Consider the following 17,469-nt stretch of genomic DNA (forward strand, 5'->3'; position numbering starts at 1 on the left):
GCACATTTTGTTACCCTGTGGTACCAGGGAAAATAAGTACTGGAAAACCTGTCTTAAGGATTATTTGAAGTAGTACTGTGTACCAATGTATATCTAGTTTTATTTCGAGCTGTTGTGTACATAACTGTCCAAACAACATGGGGAAAAGGGGGGACAAATGTGTTCTTTTCACATGTTAGGTTAGCCAGTGTTTTGGTTGTGTGGTGAGCAAAATAGCTTCTGCTGGGGGGGGGGGGTTGGACATACCAGTATGCTGTAAAAACATACAAAGTCATTGGTCATAATCCTCAAGAAGAGACTTTTCAAAAATTGGTTTGGCAGCTCTTCATTGTGTCTAATTTCGGTAAACAAAGATTTCTAGGACAGCTGTCTTTAGCAAGTAAGGAATGTTTATCTTTAGAACTATAAAAGGCATAGTTATCATACAGTAGTACCTCTGATGGTGCAGGTCAATCACATCAGCTGAGAGAGCTTACTCAGTTTAGGTGGAAGTTTCATGTGTCTCATACTGGATTCTGCTGCTGCTCTTGCAGAACTAAACTAAACTGCCACTTCAGGGAATATCAGTCTTTTTTTTTCCTTCCTCATAATGCAATTAGTCATCATACCACAAAATGTGTTTCACAATGTAAATCCAGGTCCAGAAAATCAATGACTAGTTTAATCCTTTTAGTGGGACTAGTAGTAAGGGACTTGTAAGAGGCAGGCTTTACCTGTCCCATTCGATGTTCTGCTGTGGACCTTCTCTCTTTAAGAGCAGTTTTTAAAAGGGCAGGAAGCATAGAATCTGACTGAACAGTTTATCACTGATTTAGAAAATGACTGTGAAGTTTTCTCCAGAGTTTTGAGAAGAAAATTTTGATTTTTGCATTCAAGATCTATAGATAATAAAGGTTGAGTGACTTTCTTTTTTTAAATTCAAATCCATGAATGCTTCTGAAAGGATAAGTTCTCTGGGGACATTTTATGAGGTTAAATCTCTTTGTTGACTAGATTAGGGTTAAATACTGGACATGAGTTGCCATTTTTTTTGCATCACAAGATAATCTGTGATTCTTAAATGCTGCATATTACTGTTCCTGTCTGCAAAATGCAGGCTTCTGTACAATTCTAGTCCACCCACTCTTTTGAAAGCACTCAAGGAGGACATTCACAGATAACACAAGACAAAGTGACTCATATGAGTAGTAGGCGCTGTTAATTTAGTGTATTCGTTCTTTCCCTTAATGGCCAAATCCCCCAAATTCTGCCAAAGTGTTGATTACCCTTGACAATAAAAACCATGTTCCTCAGGCTGCAGGGTGTATTGGTAAAGGTACTGTGTGAATACTTTTGGTTTAGGGGTTTTATTGGGGATATGTTTTTGTGCTACCAAGTTTCTGGGTTTGTAGACTTGGAAATTCTAAGTCAAGCATTCAGAGGGGTGTCTGCCTGCTGGAGGTGATTTTGTGTCACTTTTTGGGGAGAGATAGGGAGAATATTGGTTTGGATTTTTTGTGGCCGCCTTCTAAGGGCAGTGGGAGTAATGGGCTACATGGAAGCCATAGTCTCAACAGCAAAAATGCAAGCAAAGATAAAATTGTAGCATCCTCTTTCCGTTTATTAAATACCAGTTCCAAATCTCTAGTGCTCTTTGATTTTTTTTTTTTAGTTGAAATGTGTTCTGAAGTTTGTGTGAGGCACATAGTAAACTAATTGGTAAGATCACAGAAGTCGTATTCAAGGTTGTAGAACAGTGTCTGTTCAGAACTTGCTTTTGACAATGACTCTCACCAAAGCTATTTTAAACTGTCACTTTTTCATATTTTGGTGCTCTACTTTTTCATAATGATACTTGAGTGCCAGTTCACATGCATAAATCAGTGGTTTAAGAATTTGCTCATTCAAGTTGAAAATTTTATAATAAGAGATTAATAAGTCTTTGTAAACCCTGACTACTGGGACACTGAATAATTTGCCACTTAAAGTTAGCAATTTTTATTTAATGTTTTTGGCCTTAGAGGATTAACACTGTTACATTTATCCTAAACAGTTGCTGATGATCAGGCTTGTGGGCTTTTTGGTGGCTTTGGTTTTGGGTGGGGTTTTTTTGTGGGTGTTTGGAGTTTTTGTTTGTGGGTATTTGGTTTTTTTCTTCAAAAAAAATGTTTGTTTGTCTGTATTATGATATTAGGACTGAAGCTGCATATGTAGGAGTCAGATAACTCCTCTGTAATGGTACAAGCCTATTAAGCAACATTATCTGGATTTAAGTAAGGTCTATGCTGTGTTCTGCAGGTTCTACAAGATGTATAAGCATGTTTTCTCTATCTTGGTATGTTTCTGAATGAATAGCTGAGTACTAATGAAAACTACAACATGGGAAGACTTAAAACAACTACCTTTAATAAGATTAAAAGTAGTAATGTCCTGAATATTTGTAGTAACCCAGTAATTGTCTTTAAAGATCCCAGAACAGTTCAATACTTCTGCATCAATCTGGCTTTCTTATTAGCTTGATTGTGCTTCCATGATGAAAAAAAAATTCACAAATACTGTATGTGGTCTGTGCAAACCATGGTTGAGAAACTCCTTTCTCCTCAGTGGTTTAACTTTGTATTTATGTGTATTTGTTGAGGAAAATTGCTTCTTGCATTTTATTTATACTGACATGAAAGTATGCTGTGTCAGCTCAGCCCTGCAGTTAAGCCTGTATTCAGGTGCTCATGAATTTATTACACTCTAGTCTTCAGGACTGCTGCTGACTAAAACCATACTGATCAAGACCTTGGTTTAGCAATATACTTGAATACAGGATTAACTTTAAGCTTATTAGTGGTGGAATTCAGCTCCAGATTAAGACATCTAAATTTAGGTTTCAGCTGAGGAGCTAGGTGTTGAGGCTTGCACTGAAGTCAGAAGGTATCTAGGCAATGGAGCCTAGGAAAGGATTCAGTTCACCTGCCCACTGGGTATCCCTCTCAAGGTGGGGTGTATCCAGTTAGGCTCACTGAATGTACTGTCTGTGTCTCCTTTTCCTGTGGAAGAGAAGTTTGGATAGTTCATACATCTGCAGATAGGTGTTAGTAAGGTGTTTTAATCTGTAGTTGATTGATTTGCCAGCAGTCCCATTGGCTCAGTGGAACTATTTGCATGCTTAAAACTTGTATTTTGAGATGTGACTCTGATTTTTTTGCTGTACTGTTAGAAAAAGCATTAGAAGCTGTTAGAAGGCATTGTGCTGGAGGGTATCAGCTTTTCAGTGCAGGACTGATTTGATCATGTGAACTGCTTCAGCTTAGCAAATCAAATTAAATTAGGCTTGCATAAGCTACCTCAATTTGTAGCCTTCAGCCCAGTGGTGATGAATTGTTAAGTGCTCTCTTGCCCTCTTAAGTGATCGTGTCAGTTGCTTGAAATGTGTTCTTAATTTTTTTGAACAATGCCAGGAAAGTAAACTGATTGTACCATATTCCATTTTGATGGGTTTGATTTATCTAGGTGAAGGGAGGTTTTATTATTTTCTGTATGGTCATCAGCTTCAATTTTAGTGTATTACATAGTCAAGCTATAAGAATAAATACTATGTGAACACTGAATTATCTCATTTAAAAATAAGAAAGACCTGCTAGCTTTGTAAGTGAAGATCTATTGAAAGGACTTGAAGTCTTCAGAAGTGAGAGTATGGTTATAGGGAGAAATGTCTTTTAAAAAGACTTCTGAAGATACCTGGAATTCAGTGGTTACTAAGGACTTCAACTTAATAATTTTTGCATCCTTTTTGGTCAGCATTTCTTTCCTGCTAGTGGGGTCAGAGGACTTAAATCAAACATTATTACATCATCCTAAAGGCTCCTTTTCTGAATATATGTTGCCTACAAGAAAGGATGGGCTTTATCATAAATGTAGAAATATGTCAGAAACAAAATTGTTAATGCAGATAAAAAGTGAGTTCCATTGTAAGGAAGATGTCAGCAAACAGTCTATCTGCAGCTGCTTTTTATCAGTAGCAAGTGTTCTCATACAGACCCTAGTAGTTGCCTTAACAATTTGACAAAGGAGGAGATCTGGTTCCTCCAATATCAATTTATCAGCAGCATCAGATCTTTCTATGCAAACAAACAAAAAAATCCTGCTCTTGCTGAATGTGAACTGTTTTGGTAAGGGTATCTTTAGAAAGAATTCTCTACATAAACATTGTCCAGAGTATCTTGTTTCAAAAATCTATCAAAGACATGTTGTTTTTGGAAGCATTTGATTGTTTGTGCTACTATGTCACACTTGGTTCAATATCGGCCCTCTGTGTTTTAAGTAGCTTTGGCTTTTCTGTGCTCTTTTTGCACTCCTTATGAAGTACATTCCATAATCAAATTTCTGATGTCAAAAGAATGTGTAGTAGTTGCAGAAGTGCCAGAATGGGAATTTTGCTGCAGGTAGCTCAAGATCTGGAAGAAAAAGAAAGCCTTCTTAATTTCATATTCCAGAAACAGCATCATACCAGAGTTTACTTGCCAAATCAGTTATTAGTGCCAGCTACTCTTGAGTGCATATTTATGTTGCAGATCAACTCTTCAGATTCTGTATTGCCCATGTCTTTGGCCAACTCTTCCTTGTCAGCTCATATTTAACACGTGATTATTTTATTTTTTGTACCTGATTTGATTGAAGCAGAGCTATGCATCTTTGTCAAACAAAATGTATGTAATCCATATTTCTATATTAATTCCAAAGGCATTCTATTTTGTGGATGGGATGACAAAAATTATTACTAAATCATTTCAATATGAGGTTGTTCAGGATGAAAGACAGTTGTCTAAACCTCAGCTCGGGGAAATCAAGCAGCTTTAATTGTCCATCTAACAGTTAGGAATTAAAATAGTATTGCAGAAAATGGTTAGCAAATCATTAGTAGAAGGCACTAGTTTCTTATGCAGAGCTCTGGAATAGCAAAAGTACTCCTGATATGCGGCTTTGCATGTGGTTACCTAGACTAGTCTTCAGTAATAGCTTTTATCTGTATTAAAGATTCTCCAAATATGTAAGGGTTTTTTGTCAGCTTTAATCTCAGTAGAAGTGCAGAAAACTGCAAAAAGACCCCAAAGTGTGGCTTAACATACTCCATAAACTTTAGTTATGTCTAGCCTGGGGACTTAGATATTCTCACCTTTCTTTATTTGCATTGCTTATCAGAACTCCTCTGTAAATCACTTTAAGTAGTTTAAGTCTGTCTGAAAGTAAGTGTATTGACTGTGAAAAATAGTTTGTGTTCTTTTTAAGCCTTCATTAGTAGCTGAATGTGTGAGCATGAGTCTCCCTCTTAGCCATCTTCTGTTTCAACTGTGATTGATCTTTAAATGGCTGACTGCAAATGCTTGTTCTCTGCCTCTGGAGTAGGCATGCTTTGGCACCAAACCGCAAGGTGCACTTGCCGAAAATGAAAATAATGTGTCTTGCTGTATCCTCTCTCCATTTCCATCTGCTGTCCATTTACTCCGCAGCTGGCCATATGTGCCAGATTATAATACAAGCTGCTCTGTGCTTATTAAAGTCCTCGACAATCCTGATCCAGCATAGACTTGTGGCAGCAGTGAATCATCCCCAAAATGAGTTGTCTTCACTTGATGTTGCATAGCTTACACCAGCAGAAGTGCTTTTTAGCCTGTTTTTACATATAATTTGCAAAGTGGTGTAAGAGTTTTAAATGCGGTGGGTCTTTTATGTCTCTCTACATTGGAGTTTGCTAATAGAAGTTTTAAGAAAGACATTTTAAAGTGATATATCTGTGAAGGTTCTCAAAGGATTGCCCAGAACTAGCATAGGCTGTATTAAGCAGCAGTTCCAATAATAAAGTAATTTCTTCAGCAGCAAAGCTAATGATAAAGAATCCTTTTCTCTTGTACCTGCTTGTTCTTGCTCTCTGTTATGCCACATGAATATTTATAAGGCAACACTGTTGGATCAAAGAGGAGAAGGGGAGCCAAAATTTCTTCTCTTGTGATTGAGACATGTTAAAAAAGTGAATCCTCTGTAACAGCCACTTAGTCTCTCAAAATTTCTGCTAATATTACTGAAGTTATTCAAAGGTTTTTGAGTTTGCCATCTTGATACTGTAAGAGATCCTAGCTGCTTAGTCCCCTACTATGTTGTTCCTACATATTGTCAGCATGTTGTTTGTGTGGCTGCCCAACAGGTTGGACAAAAAGACTGCTGAAAAATTTGCCTCTGTTTTTGGTTTGCTGAGATATGTTTTACCCAGTCAGTACCCAGATCGTGTTCAACTGCATAGGCAGATGTGTCAGCGTGGAGTGGCACAGCACAGTGATAAAGGGAGGACAGAAAATTTTTCGCTAGTAATGCTGTCTCAGAGTAATTACCATCCTTTCAGGCTATGGATTTACAATTCCCAGTAAGAAGAAAAGAAATCAGGAAATGTACTATTTTAAATCCAACCCAAATAGAGGGAAAAGAAACATAAAGCACATGTAATAGTGAACTGAGTGCCATGGTGGTGTTATGTGAATTCTGTGGGGTTTTAGTGTGTGATGGAAGTTTATTTCATGCATTTATTCAAAGTGTATGCAGATTGCATATTAAAATAGTGGGTTTGTAATGATGTAGTGGATGTGTTTCAGGCTGCTTCTCATTGTATTCAGACCTATCAGAGTGTCACTAGTTTTATGTGTGCATTTAGAACTAAAGTACTTGAAACAGGATAGGCCTTGAAGTTCTACAGTTTAGCTGTAAAGACCTTATCAGTACAAGAAATGAACAAGCATAAACACAATGTTTTCACAATTTTAGGAGAATTTTTAAGTGTCTAATTTTCAGATAATTTCAAAATGTTCTTTCTTATTGTTCTCCTAGTATTGAAGTACTTTCCTGAAAGAATGCTTCAGTTTAAATAATGTCAGCCTCTGATGACTTGGAAATAGACATGTATAATACATTGCTCAGCTTCAAGGTCTTTGTGGATTTGCATCAGTTAACAAAATTGCTGAGGGCCTGTATAGTTGCAACAGGAAAAGCTAATCTTTATCATTGCAATCAGATGTTCTCTGTTGCAATCAAATGTTTTCTGGAAAACAGATTTATGGTGGCTGAAGGGTATTTAAACAACTGCAGTTTATAAAAAACTTTCAAGTTCAAAATTCTTCATTTTAACAATCTTTTTTTGTTTGTTTCTAACATTTGAAATAAATGAACAACTTCCATAAAAATTACTTTAATGGATTCATTGGAACATCAGTGAATGGGGATTTGAGAAAACAAAAGTAATTGATGTTTGGGTTTTTTTACTCTACTTATGAGGCTTGAATTGTTTACTTAAATCCAAGTATTTTATTTATTAACAAAAAGCAAGCAAACAAAAACCCAGCTAACCCCCTACTCATTTGGCTCACATTCAAATTACTTGCAGTACTTTCTGAGTTAACACTCATCCTCTATTTACAAAACTCACAACACAGGTTATTAATTATTTTAGATTTGGTTCTAAAAGTGTTATTTAATTACAACAGTAATAGCTTTTTCCATCAGAGTTCAATTTGCATTATGTGCTTTCAGTGTTAAGAAAGGATTAACTCTTCTTAATAATAAGTGAGCAGTGCCAAGAGCAGACCTAACTGAAACCGTGCTGGTTTTAAGTGATGCAAATAATAAATGTCAATGATTATACATCAGCCTGTGCTTTTGCAGAGAGGCTGCCTTGGTTTTATTCAATTTTGTTTGTATTTCAAATTGGCTTTGGGAGGGGTTTGATTTAGTTTTTTGATTTGGGGGTTTTTTTGCTGTTGTTTGTGTGTGGGGTTTTTTGGTCTGTCTTGATCACCAGACTTGTGGTGAACACACTGAATTAGAATTTCTAATGCTGTGTATTATGCAAATTTCAATGTAAAAACGGTGTTTGTTATCTCATAAGATTCTGGGCACTCTTCTCAGTGGCATTGTATGCAAGATTAGTGATGCACCCTACTTACCTTTTTTAAGTCCATGCTTTCTTCCTGCCCTTCCTAGAAGGGTTTTAAATTACAAGTGAAGTATCTGTAATTTTTCTCCCCTGATTCTTGAATGTAGTCCAACACTCAGATCATCTTCACTCATATGCAAAATGTTTTGCTGGGATTTGATTTTTTGACTATCTCACTTGGAATGCTTCAAGAGTGTTTTTTAAACAGCACTTGCTGTGATGCTGTGGTTGTAGCTGTTCCAGGTGATGAATATAACTGAAACACGGCACCATAGAGTGTGCAGACAGCTCGGGTCGAGAATTTGACCATTTAACTGCCAGTTATTTTCATGGAACTTGATTCTGCTAAGCTGTTTAAATTCAATACAGGATGTTCCACTTCAGTCACTTTTTTAAACTTTCAGTGAAACAACATTTTTGGGAGAAGTTAATGATACTTTGTAATCCAAACAGCTATCATGATAAGACAAGCTGTTCATTCTCTCTGCTTTTATTATTTCCTGATTCGTGCATTTCTGTTAAAGACCTGGTATCATCTTATAGCTTTGTTAAGCTGTCCTTTTGTTCCCTCAGGGGAGCTGATTTGTTTCAGAGTATTTGACTGTTGAAGAAAATCATGCTAACTTATTCATTGTAACATTTCTGAAAAGTTAAACCACATTGTCTCTGTCTCTTTTCAGAGAATGGACCTTGGAGAATGCCTGAAGGTGCATGACCTGGCATTAAGGGCAGACTATGAAATAGCATCCAAAGATCAAGATTTCTTCTTTGAGCTTGATGTATGTATTTTGTCTTAATGCTGGAGAGAGAGCATAGTTTGTATACCAAGGTCGATACACTGAGCAATAGATGTTAAATTTTGGTACACACAGAAGGATCTTATAAACAGAGAAACCCTTGGCAAAGATACATGCCTCTTCATGAATATATGCAAGTATTTAATTTGTATTGTCACTCTCTAGGTAGAACTGTTAACAGCCTCCCACAGAACAAAATATCATAAACGTGGGTGCTGTCTTAGTGTTATCACATAGCAGGCAAATATTAAGGCTGTGTATGCTTTGAAGAGAGTTTTAAATTCTATATTTAATGAAGAAAGTAGTTCTGTATTGATAACAAATCATATGCTGTCTCCATACACTATAGTTTGAGTTTTGAACTCCCAGCTAGGAAGTTAGTTTTTGCTAGGACAAAAAGGTTTGGTTTTTTTAATTGCTGTTTGGAGGGATGATGTTAATATGTTTAATAGCTTAAAACCCTAGTGAAAAAAGTTACAGTATTGCATGTAATGGCTGGATGAAGTGATCCTGAATATCCTTAGAAGAATTTTAATGCCTGCTAGAAATATTCACGTCTTGTCAGAGGAGACTCAAGACAGATTCATTCCAAATTTCTGCAAATACTTAGAACAATGCCAATGCGTAGGTTATTTAATTTTTAAGATGTTGTGTATTAATATATGTGTTTACTTTATGTGTCACCATAAACTGATAGAGTATCATTTTACAAAGGTTTCACTAATAAAAACTTAAGAAAGTTAAGTCTTGATAAACTTAGGAAGCATTACAACTAATGAAATATCCATGTTCTTGACAGCATTGATCCGTGTTCTTATTGATGTTTTAGGCAATGGACCATCTGCAGTCATTTATTGCAGACTGTGACAGGCGAACAGAAGTGGCTAAGAAAAGACTAGCAGAAACCCAAGAAGAGATCAGTGCTGAAGTTGCAGCTAAAGTAAGCATGGAAAACTAGTAACTGAAGTCTCTTTGAAGGTCTGTTTTTCCAAAGACCCAACTTCAAGTTTTGGCAAGATATCAAATCTGAGAATTCATACTGAGGAGAGGGAAAAAATAACACATTTTCTCTGTTCTTCCCAAAACTGCCCTTAAGGCACAGGAAGGAGAACAGGGAAGAGATCTCTGATATTTTTGACCTTGGGAAACTTGACACCGTGATTCCATGCCATACAAATGTTAGTAATTCTTACACTTTTTGATCAAAACTTCATCCATAAATTAAACAAAAATTGATGTGCTTTTCTCTAGATCTTTGAATGAAAAAAAAACTTCTACAATTTTTGTGCACATATATACACGTGCTAGGAGGAATGATTATACAAATACTAATTTTGCAAGACTGTGTGGTATGAACAACAGTGTGAATTACTTGAATTTTCTAAACAAAATCCTTCTCTGGAGTTGGTACATAGACCTGGTAACTCAGCCTTTCTCTGTGTGTTTTTCAGTGAGGCATTTTCTATTTCACTCTTAACACCTGGAGAAGCTCTCTCTGCATGTTTCTTTTCTATCCTACCAATTTTGCACACAGTAGTAGTTCAGATTGTTTTCCATGAGTAAAAGCATTTCCTGTGTTAAGCCTTTCCTTGTCTTTCAAGGCTGAAAGAGTCCATGAATTGAATGAAGAAATTGGGAAACTGTTAGCCAAAGTAGAACAGCTCGGAGCTGATGGAAATGTGGAAGAATCTCAAAAAGTGATGGATGAAGTGGAGAAAGCTCGGGTAAAGAAGAGAGAAGCAGAAGTAAGTTGAATTTTGTAAGGCTTGGGGGATGGAGAGGGCAGGGTCAAGTATTAAATTGGTTGGCCTTTGTGTAAATTGGTTGACCTCCACGTAATGCAAGATGTCTTATCTGCTCTCACTTCCTTAGCTAATTGCATCATATAAAACTAAAGTAATTGCTTTGCAGCATCCTGTAGAGTCAAAGTTTCTACCCTTAAATACACTCATATACAATGAAAATTATACTCCCTTCCAAAAATAACGCATTCATCGTAGCTTAGCTGTATTGGTCAGTTGTATCTGTGGACACTACCATTGTGTCTGTGTTTGTTGGACTGACTTGCCTGGTTTGGTATCAAGGCTTTTGCTGTCGCATGCTGATGTGACTTGTACTGGAAAGCTTCAGTGAAGTGAACCATTGTCTTCTCTGGAAGATACTTATTTAATGTCTTGTGTATCAGTCCAGTCAAAATGGTCCTTGTAATGTTTAGGTGGCAGAACGCACCAAGAGCTTTTCGTATTGTGTTGCTCCAAGATACGGGATTTACAGAAACAAACATCTGCAGTTGTTTTAATAGTACCAGAAGGGTCGCTGGCAGTCTTGCTGGTCTGTCATCTGAGTGTCTGTAGATAAATTTTGTTCAGATAATGTGTTTAATTAGTGTCTAAAATGCAGATGGGTTTCTCAGGAAACTAACACTGTTTCAAATTGCGCTCAGAATTAAAACTGGTGTAATATTTTCATAATATGTCAACATAGTAATTGTAGTGTTAATGTGTATTCATTGTAGGATATGAAAATATTGTTCAGCTTTCTGTGCAGTATAGTCTTACGTAAAGGTAATAATTACCCCACTTTTTTAAATTCACAAATCCACAAAACCGTTTGCTAATGTCCTGCTTTTAAATATGTTCAATTTTCAAAATAAGGAAACATGCCTTGTATGTTAATAAAACAGTTGATTTATGAATAGCGTGAATTAACTGAAGGGTGTGCTGGTGTACATTGAATTTGGTTATTAATTTGTAGCATATGCTTGGTAAAGTGTTATCCTTGTATTTATGTGCACTAAGAAGTAACAGCAAATTTTTTTTTCTAGGAAGTGTACAGGAATTCTATGCCTGCCTCCAGCTTTCAGCAGCAGAAGCTACGGGTTTGTGAAGTGTGCTCAGCTTATCTTGGTCTTCATGACAATGACCGACGACTTGCTGATCATTTTGGAGGAAAACTACATTTGGGATTTATTGAAATAAGAGAGAAGCTTGAGGAACTCAGGGTAAATCATTCCTATATTTTGTGTGTGTGGTCCTACTTAATTATTTGACAGGCAGCCTTAATTGAATATTTCCTTCTGGATGTGTGGGTTTTTTTCATGTCACTTTAAAATTTGAGATTTCATTAGCCTAAAAAACACTTAAGATTTTAATTTAACATCAATTACCCAGATAGTTTACTAAGATGACCTCTTTTGTACTGAGGTATATTAAAACACACATGCAGAGTAATGCATCTTGGGAACAAAGAATGGGATTCTACTTGTAAATTGGTTAACTGTATTTTGAACGAACAGCAGCAATGTTGAAATATATTTAGCAGTCATAGGAGATAGCCAAATGAACTTTGCTTTTAGCCAGATGATTGACTAAAAGTAGTAATGAGACTTGAAAATACAAGAACATGGAATAAGGAGGATGATAACACTTGGAAAAGTTTTCAAAAAAATGTAAAGAAATGCTTGGAGCTCAGACAGCCTGCTGTTTGGTGAATGACTAAAACTCACTTTGTATATTTTATCTGGACAAAGATTAGGAGGTGACTTTGAATTTTCTTCTGAGTAATTTTTTAAGGCTTTTAAGCTTAAGTGACAATAGATGAAATAAACAGGTTCCAACAACTCAAGGCCGTAGCTATGCAAAGTGGAAGTACAGAATGATGGATATCTTGAAGTCAGGCTAGCTGTTAAAATAATTGTTATGGGGAAGTTGCATGTTCTTTATAGCTTGAAAATTTGAAATCCAGTTGGAATATTATCCTAAACAACCCTATCTTGACCAGAAATCATGTGCTGGAAGAAAGACGTACTGGAATTGTATTCTGATCTTCTGGTATTCTAGAGAATGGATTTGGACACTGATGCCATTTATGACCTTAATACAGAAATTATGGAGTTCCCAGCTCAATTAAGCATTTTAATTGTAGAAATCACTGAAGACAATAGCTAAAGGACTTGAAGCCCTAACAGCAGAAAATGCTGCTAGTGGGTTTGAGTAAGTTGACTTGGATTATGTTTCATAATATTCCAGCTGTCTTGCATGGATGACTTACTCTTTGGAGAGCCCAGCTCTCTCTGTTGATTGTATAGGCAATTTAGGCTCCTAATATAGCTGGTGTAACTTAAATCTTAGATGCCTAGAACAGATCACGTGTGCTTCCTCTCATCCCTCCATGAAATTATGCACATAGTCACTTGAATGAGAAGCCTGGCTTGTAGTTAAATTACTGATGTTGTACAAGGAAGTATAGATATAATTTGACGTAGGGGTTGAATTGACTGATTATTTACACCATTCGGAAAAAAATATGCATGGATAACTTATTTCACGTTCCCAAAGCATCAAAAAAATAGTCTTTTGAAGTGCTTCGCTAACAAAAGAAGAAAACAATAACTATCCCCTCCTTCCTCAGAGCTCTCCTCAGAGATCTAATCAAGATGCTGCTGGGGCAATTCCACCTCTCAGAAGAAGGTCTTTACAAAGAGTTGAATTTCTTGCATCATGTCCAGAAGGTGGCAAGACTTGGGTTTGGCCAGATCTCCAGTTGTGAGTTCCACATCTGAGGGCCCTCTACTGAGCGTGCCTTGTCCCCAGTAGTAGTGAGTTCAACCTGGGGGCTAACAGCTGAAGCATCTGCTCTAATTATATGTCTCATGGTCACAATACAGAAACAAGTAGCCTCAAAACCTAGGTATCAGCCCAACCAAGTCCTTTAAGAAACAATTAACTCTCCCAGTTCTGTATTCTTTCTACCTTTCCCCGGTGGCCAAAATATGATAGGATTGGCATGGAAACTCTCACATTAAAGGCATGACTTGCTGCTCTGAATTCCCCTTTATTAAAAACTTAATATTTAACTCTGCATATTTCAGGTCTTCGTGTAACACCCATCTATTTGCTGCAGCTCTTCTGCAACAACTTCTGTTTCTTGAAGAAAAAAATACATATATACTGAGGAAGAGAGAGGGAATAATATACACAAGGGAAAGGGAATATACCTGAGAAAAAGAACTGAATGTTAATGTCTAGATCATTTTTATAGCACCTTCATCTGAGAAATTTTGAAGTATAACTTAATGAATATGTTCATTTGCTTTTAGAGGATTGTGGCTGATAAACAGGAGAAACGAAATCAGGAACGTCTGAAACGTAGAGAGGAGAGGGAAAGAGAAGAAAGGGAGAAACTAAGGAGGTAGGGATTTATTTTAATTGCATGTACATAATGACCTATTTAAGTTTAATGAGAAAACTATGATGTAGTTTATGAACATTTCTAAATCTGCAGAATTACAATACTTTGCATTCTTTGAAAACTTACAAGGATTGAGATGGAATTTCATGTCTAACTGTTAAAACTTGGAATGGTTTCCATAAAAAGCCTTTTTAAAAACTACTGATAGTAGTACATCTACATATTGGAACAAATGGCCTTTAAATGAGATAATTTTCAGGTGTGTACCTTGTTTTGAAACCTGATAAATGTGAGCTTATACACATGTGATTTTCTAACATCTGATAGCTATTTTCTTCATAGATGTTAGAAAATTTCCTTATTGGAAGTAGTTGAATGTATGACTAAGGAAAGTAATTCCTTGTTCTTCTGTGAAATAGTAACTTCCAGGCCTTGTGGAGCTAGAGTGGAATGGAATCTGAACTGCAGTTCTCTCAACATGTTAGCCTCAGAGGCTAACAGTGTAAACTTTTGAAATCTGTTGTAGTCTGATAATACTTGCCTGACAGGAAATAAGGGAATACGGACTTGAACTGTAAGCTGTTTCTATAGGAGGGATGGGAGTTAAAAAGCAAAATTGACATTCTTTTGGGTTTCTAATATGGTAATCTCAAAACTGAATTAAGGGGAAAAAAAAAACCAAACCCACAAACACAAAACAGAGATGTGTTTCCTGGTAAACATGTAGCAGTAAAGATGTTAATATTAAATAAAAGGCCTTTAAACAATTGCTACCAAAACAAGAAATACAATTACGGGTCAACTAGTCTAGTTTATTATTACTAAATTGTACCTTGTATAATAATAAGATTCTATAAGAAAAATTACTATTTTCCTTTTATTTCAGGTCCAGATCCCACAGCAAGCATGCCAAAAGGTATATAAATCTGCAGACAAGGAATACTAGTGGCGAAGCCAGCCTTTCACAAGCTGCAGCATTATAAGTTTGTGTAGCACTATTAGTTTAAGATGTCCATCTTTATGAACAAAATTTTCTGTTACATAGTCATCTCTCTGTGTTTTTATACCATGCTACTGAGTTTATACATGTACATTTATTTTATGGCTCCTGCAATGCAGCCTTGTGTCCCAAATAACACTTAAAACACAGATAATTGCTTTTTCTTTACGAAAGTTTGTGGTTAATACCTTTTCATGAAACCCCATGTTTTTAAAATCCTAAGCACCAGGTTAACTCTTAATAGATCATCCATCAGTAATATGACTGTTCTTCCAAACCTACACTGTTGCAAGTCACCAGTGAGGTATGACTGCAAAGTGATTTAAAAAAAAAAAAAAAAAAAAAAAAAAAAAAAAGGAAAGAATAGACTGAATTTTTATGGTGTTTAGAACCTTGCAGGCTAGTTTTGTTATTGTAGCTATGGGGAACAATATAGTCCAGTTTCTTCAGAACATCATAATCAAAGATTCTGGCAGATAACCCGTATCACTGCGTCAGGGAGTTCTACAACTTTGCCTGATAAAGACAAAATTTTAAAAAGTAGATATTTTTCCATGTTTTTAATTGCTTTCAGAAGCCTGAATTGGCTATGCTGTAGCCAAACAGTCATGAGTTGATTTTAAAACTGTCTGCATTAGTCACAAAGCAGTTTGTAGCCTTTCTAATGTTGCTTTCCCCTGTTTGCCTGTGATCAGACAATGCAGTAGCTCTGAACACTGCAGACCATTCTCTGTGCAGATTTGCTTATGCATAGAGTGCATAATATTCACAGTACACTGGTAAGAGTATCTGGGTGAATGCAGTGTCTGGTTTAAGTCCTTTCTGTTCCTAGATCTAGGTCCCGAGATCGCCGCAGACACCGGTCTCGCTCAGCCTCACGGGAACGAAAGAGAAGAACTCGATCCAAATCCCGTGAGAAACGCCATCGTCACAGGTCTCGCTCCACCAGCCGCAGCCGGAGTCGCAGCCATCATAGAAGCAGGCATAGTTCCAGGGACAGAAGCCGAGAACGCAGCTCCAAAAAGAGGTAAGTGTTGCCCTAGAAATAAATGGCTTTTCCTAGAGGCACGATGAGAATTCTCACACTAAATTAAGTTTACAGTTACCACTTGGCAATTTAAACACGTTTTGACTCTGTCTCAGGTTTCAGTTACAACTTTAGCATAATTATAGTTTGACACACCAGAGTGACTTTTTTCTATTTATTTTTTATAAAAATAATAGCATTATATATTATTTCAGTTTTGGATGAGTGCTGCAGAGTACTGGTGTCAAGTTCATAATACAGGCTTGCTGCAGCATAGAAAAACAGCTGATTTTCATTTGACCCCAGGGATATCAGCAGTCATCTTACTGTCATACATTTGTTTTTTCCCTCGGGCTCTTGTTCCCAGCACCAGAACCCATCTGTTGTGTACTGCACCAGATACAAACAAGTTTAGGTATGCCTGAAAATAAACTTGTTGCACTACATCTGAATGTGTTGCTTTGCAAGGAAAGTCACTGAACCCCTCATTAAAGGGTAACTGCAGAGGGCAAGCTGGGGCTATTGCTTTTGAATGATTCAATTGCTGTCTGCTCCTGAGGATTTGCTGGCTTATTTTAGATGAGTTAAGCATAAGTTAGAATGGGATTGCACAACGAGGCGTTTGACAGGGAGGCCTGCTCATAAACAGGATTCTTTTCTTTTATAGGTCAGCCACCATGGTGTACATTTGAGTGCAGTACAGTGTCAGTCTTAAACAGTGCTTAAACAGTACAGTGCTCAGTCTTAAAACCCTGACAGACTGTTGACTTGCAAGAGGGTAAAAGATCTGGTTTTGAAGTGGCCACAGGTGCAGGGTTTATCGTTCAATTATTTTAGGAGTTAAATCACCGAGGATGGAGAAATACGTTGAACGTGTTCAAGGATCTCATGAGCTCTTTGCTCAAAAAATGAGCTTTTTTTCTTCATAGAGTAGGTAGGTGACTGTAATCCCATTGTGCTCTGTAAGACAGCATAGAAGACAGGCTTAGTCAAAGTCTTTTCTTTCTTTTTGTTGCAGATGGATAAAAGTTATAAGTTCAGCTCTCTACTTGATATCAGCAGTAGTGTCTGGTATTTAAAATACTTCAGTTTTCTAAAGTCATTTTTCAGACTTGGCAGTTTCCGTCTCCAAAAAGCCTGTCCCTTCATGGCATTCACAATAGCAGATTAGCAAATCTTCAAACCTGTAGTTTTTAGCCTTAAAACAGGCTTTTCCTTTGAATCAATGTATTTGTTAATTTGGATAAACCAATTTGTAGAGTATGTGCTCAGACTGCCTTTACTACTTCAACTTTTCCATCTTTGCAAGACTCAATTTCCATCCTTCGAAGCAAACTGTTCTGGTTGATCGTGCTTGTTCGAACTCTCCAGTATGATTAGCACAATGCAAATGATGCAGAAAGATATGTAAGAACAGGGAAATGGTATAGACCCCTGGTGCTATCCATGTAACAGTAAACATGTTAAAAGTAAAAAAATATGATGTACCTCAGGGAGCAAATTTCAACCT

At 36.7% G+C, this 17,469-nt stretch overlaps 1 protein-coding gene across 4 annotated transcripts in view; it reads left to right on the forward strand.

Moving 5' to 3' along the window:
- LOC113965964 (putative RNA-binding protein Luc7-like 2) overlaps positions 1 to 17,469 on the forward strand; it is a 32,630-nt gene that overhangs the window by 10,945 nt on the left and 4,216 nt on the right. For all 4 annotated transcript variants that reach the window (XM_027680079.1, XM_027680081.1, XM_027680078.1 and 1 more), the window contains 7 exons: positions 8,626 to 8,724; positions 9,572 to 9,682; positions 10,344 to 10,487; positions 11,567 to 11,743; positions 13,841 to 13,932; positions 14,819 to 14,848; positions 15,765 to 15,959. In XM_027680079.1, coding sequence (XP_027535880.1) covers positions 8,626 to 8,724; positions 9,572 to 9,682; positions 10,344 to 10,487; positions 11,567 to 11,743; positions 13,841 to 13,932; positions 14,819 to 14,848; positions 15,765 to 15,959 — 848 coding nt within the window. The remainder of the gene's footprint in view (positions 1 to 8,625; positions 8,725 to 9,571; positions 9,683 to 10,343; positions 10,488 to 11,566; positions 11,744 to 13,840; positions 13,933 to 14,818; positions 14,849 to 15,764; positions 15,960 to 17,469) is intronic.

This window comes from Neopelma chrysocephalum, unplaced genomic scaffold (genome assembly GCF_003984885.1).
Source record: "Neopelma chrysocephalum unplaced genomic scaffold, ASM398488v2 Primary Assembly neopelma1_59, whole genome shotgun sequence".
NCBI lineage: Eukaryota > Metazoa > Chordata > Aves > Passeriformes > Pipridae > Neopelma > Neopelma chrysocephalum.